The 3,325-nt window shown below is 32.8% G+C and overlaps 1 protein-coding gene across 1 annotated transcript in view; it reads right to left on the bottom strand.

The window, feature by feature from the left end:
- Positions 1-3,325, bottom strand: part of LOC117177565 (zinc finger protein on ecdysone puffs) — a 33,346-nt gene that overhangs the window by 12,072 nt on the left and 17,949 nt on the right. Inside the window, exon 9 of the mRNA XM_033368382.1 lies at positions 2,642-2,832. Coding sequence (XP_033224273.1) covers positions 2,642-2,832 — 191 coding nt within the window. The remainder of the gene's footprint in view (positions 1-2,641; positions 2,833-3,325) is intronic.

The following is a 3,325-nucleotide window of genomic DNA, read 5'->3' as shown; positions in this document are numbered from 1 at the left end:
TTGTACGTGTAAATATAATCTCGTTTCAAATGAAAAACTTTAGGACTATCATCCTGACAGTCCTAACACTTTTGTGCTTTTAACCACTTTTAAAAAACAATACAAAAATTTACCCTATTAAAGGATCTCATTATTTGCTTATGAAAAAAACGCACGTTATTCCAACACTTGACTCTTCTCCTAACCCAAATTTTGCGTTTACAAAGGTTATCAATGTAAAATGGATAAAATAACAATTTGTAAATTATTCTGAAACCTAGGTTCTTATGTGGCGATATCTTTTGTAGAATAAGACCCTTCGGTTTACGTTTAATTTAAAAACAAGTATAATGAAATTTCCTTTTTCGTCTTAAATCTTAAGCTAAATTTCATGAAGTGTTATGCCGAATAGCAATTTTTTAAATGAATTAATTAAAATTAATTAAATTTCTTTACCATGTGTAATTTTAGTTCATTTTTTTTAAACTTGAGAATATATTAAGATATTTGTTATACTCTGAAGTGCAAATACGTTGTTTTGGATAATATTAAATAATATCCATTATTCACAGTTAATATTAACAAAAAGAAAATAATATTTTTTGAAAGAAAAACTTTAAAAGCAAAACGATATAATGCCGCCCAAACTAAAAAGATACATAAGTGACATTTTTATGAACAATGAGTTTTTGATATCGTTGGATTTGTAAGAGATAGCTGCATCTAACTACGTTAATAAAAATGATTATTCATATTTATTGCAAAAAATAATTGTTTATAAATGAGGAAAGTCGAAAAAGTTGAATAACACAACAGAAAAGGATACGCAAAGCACTTTCCGTCCCCTAAAAGTTGTACAAGGCATGTAATACGTCAACAGCATACACATAAAAAAGAACCTTAAAGGGCATGTGATACTTAGAAAATTTGACGATTTTCCCAGTTTTAGGTTCTCCGGCTTTTTTTTAGAATAAATATTTTGTCTTAAAAATTTGGGAAATGATAGCGAATATGCTAACGGACGCCCCCACACACTTTTTTTGTAGGTTAATTCAAAAAAGTTTTAATTTAGCAAAATGTGATTAATTTGCATAGCGCTTAGTAATTAGTATCGATTTTTTCAGTGTTCGATCCCCCCGGCTTTTTTCTAGGATAAGAAATATTTTGTCTTCAAAATCTGGGAAATGATAACGAACATGCTAACGGACGTCTCCGCACACTTTTTTGGTGTTTTTTTTTATCAAAAAAAATTTTATATTGCTAACGTGCGTGCATATTGCGATGTTATGTGTGTTATAATTCACCCGTGTGTTACTTTCAAACTACACAATATTTTTTTCCGAAAATTTTGGACTTACAAATAAACATAGTAACTAATCTCCCGGAACTAACCTTGTTTGCAGGTAATCAAAAGTTTATTTCATAAATAATTTTCAAATTATCGGAAAGGCAGAGATGAAAAACGACATAATCTGAAAATAATGCACGTGCATAAAATTTGTATTTAGCACAATAAACTTTTTTTGTTATTATCCCTCAAAAAAGAGCCCGGGGACGTCCGTTATGATATTTTATAGCATCTCCGAATTCAGTTTTTAAAAATTTTCATTTTTGTGGGAAAAAGCCGGGGGAAATGCACCCGATTGCCCACACAACGAAGTATCATATGCCCTTAAGAACTTTGCGTCTTTTTTACGTTGTAATAGTGACCGTGACGCGGAGTGAATTTACAAACGAAAAGAATCGCTTGCTCTTACGTATGTTTAAACTTGTGAATTAGCTCGGACTCTGATAAGAAATCCACGGGAGGTAAGTCCACACTAAATTCGGCTGTACATTAGCAACGATCGTTCGGGTAAGTTCGGAACAGTCACTCAGTACCCAGTGTCCCTTACGTACATTTTGTTGTATTTTAAGACTGCGCTCCAGTTTTTCGCCAAAGGCATCGTCCGCAAGTGACTTTTGTGTTATTTTTGCCTTGTATTTTTGACTTTCAGGGACTAGTAAAACATCGCAAGTCCATTTTCTAATAAAAATTATTTAAAAATCCATTTTTTATTCCAAAATATGAAGAAGCACATTGTTTTTACCCAGGCAGCCTTTCTTAATAATTCAAAATTTGATTCAATATTAGAGTTCTTTGGGCAAACAGTTTTTCTCGATTATCTCAGTTCGAGTAAGATTGGACTTACGTATCTTTTTGGTTTGTACGGCAGTATACATATGCACTTTATATGTAACGCCGTTGCCACAACATTTCAGTTTGATATCGTCCCTTAAAATGGCATTTCCCACTGTCAGTCAATTACTTTAATGTGTTATTAAATTCAACGTAATTATTTTGCCATGCATTTGCAACGATTATAGGCCAACTGCATAGCACATTGTACGTTTTCAACTCAAAGTTCCAGGGGGCTGGTGGTAATCTTGTAAATCATACCCTTGTTACGTAAATTATCGTGTTCACAAAGGTACACAATATACAAATATTTCTTTTGGAATTTTCCATCTAATTCACTGCTTTCTAAATCAAACTTGCTGTAAATTCAGTAACTACTTAGCTAACAAATTAGATGCGCTTATCTATTACTTTTACTTTTGGAAAGTTGTAAAAACTTCTAACTTTTTGCAAATGTGATTAAATATGAACTGTATTGCTTACATCAGATTCTTCTTTCGTTTGCAGCTTTTCTGCTTCAGCAGTGGCTGCTGTTGTTAGTGCTTTCACTTCTTGAACGAAGTTTCGATAATGAGTAATGGTGCGTAAATGAGAAGCCATGTCCTCGGGTAAAAGCATAAAACGACGGCATTTTTCACAATAAAATCCTTGTACTTCTTTCACCATAGATTTTCCTATAACAGAAGAATGCATTTTTATAAAAGATGCCAATGGCTGGAATTGTAGGAAAATATGGTAATACGAACAGAGTTGCTACTCAAAGACTTAGAAAAGAAAAATTCTGATCATGAACATTTATGAAAATTATCGGTTTTCAAGATCAAAATATTCCAGAGGGGTGGACCACACGGATATTCATCGTGCACACTTGAAACATTCCCATATATTCCGACTATTTAAATACAATTCGATGACCCCGCGACGGGATCCGCATCATCGATCATCATGCAAACCACTTTCCTACATTTCGTTGCGACTATAAATGTGCCGATGAAAACCTAAATTGGAATATTTTATATACAGGGTGGGCCATTTTAATCTATTTACCAAAAAATCTCAGAATAGCGATATTGTACAAAAAAATTGTTCAGACAAAAGTTGTTCAGGATGAAGGGGGTCAAATACTGGTGACCGTAAATTTGACCTTGAACTTCATTTTCTATGTTT

The sequence above is a fragment of the Belonocnema kinseyi genome, chromosome 7 (genome assembly GCF_010883055.1).
Source record: "Belonocnema kinseyi isolate 2016_QV_RU_SX_M_011 chromosome 7, B_treatae_v1, whole genome shotgun sequence".
NCBI classification, from domain to species: Eukaryota; Metazoa; Arthropoda; class Insecta; order Hymenoptera; family Cynipidae; genus Belonocnema; species Belonocnema kinseyi.
This window is presented reverse-complemented; position numbering and strand designations above follow the sequence as displayed.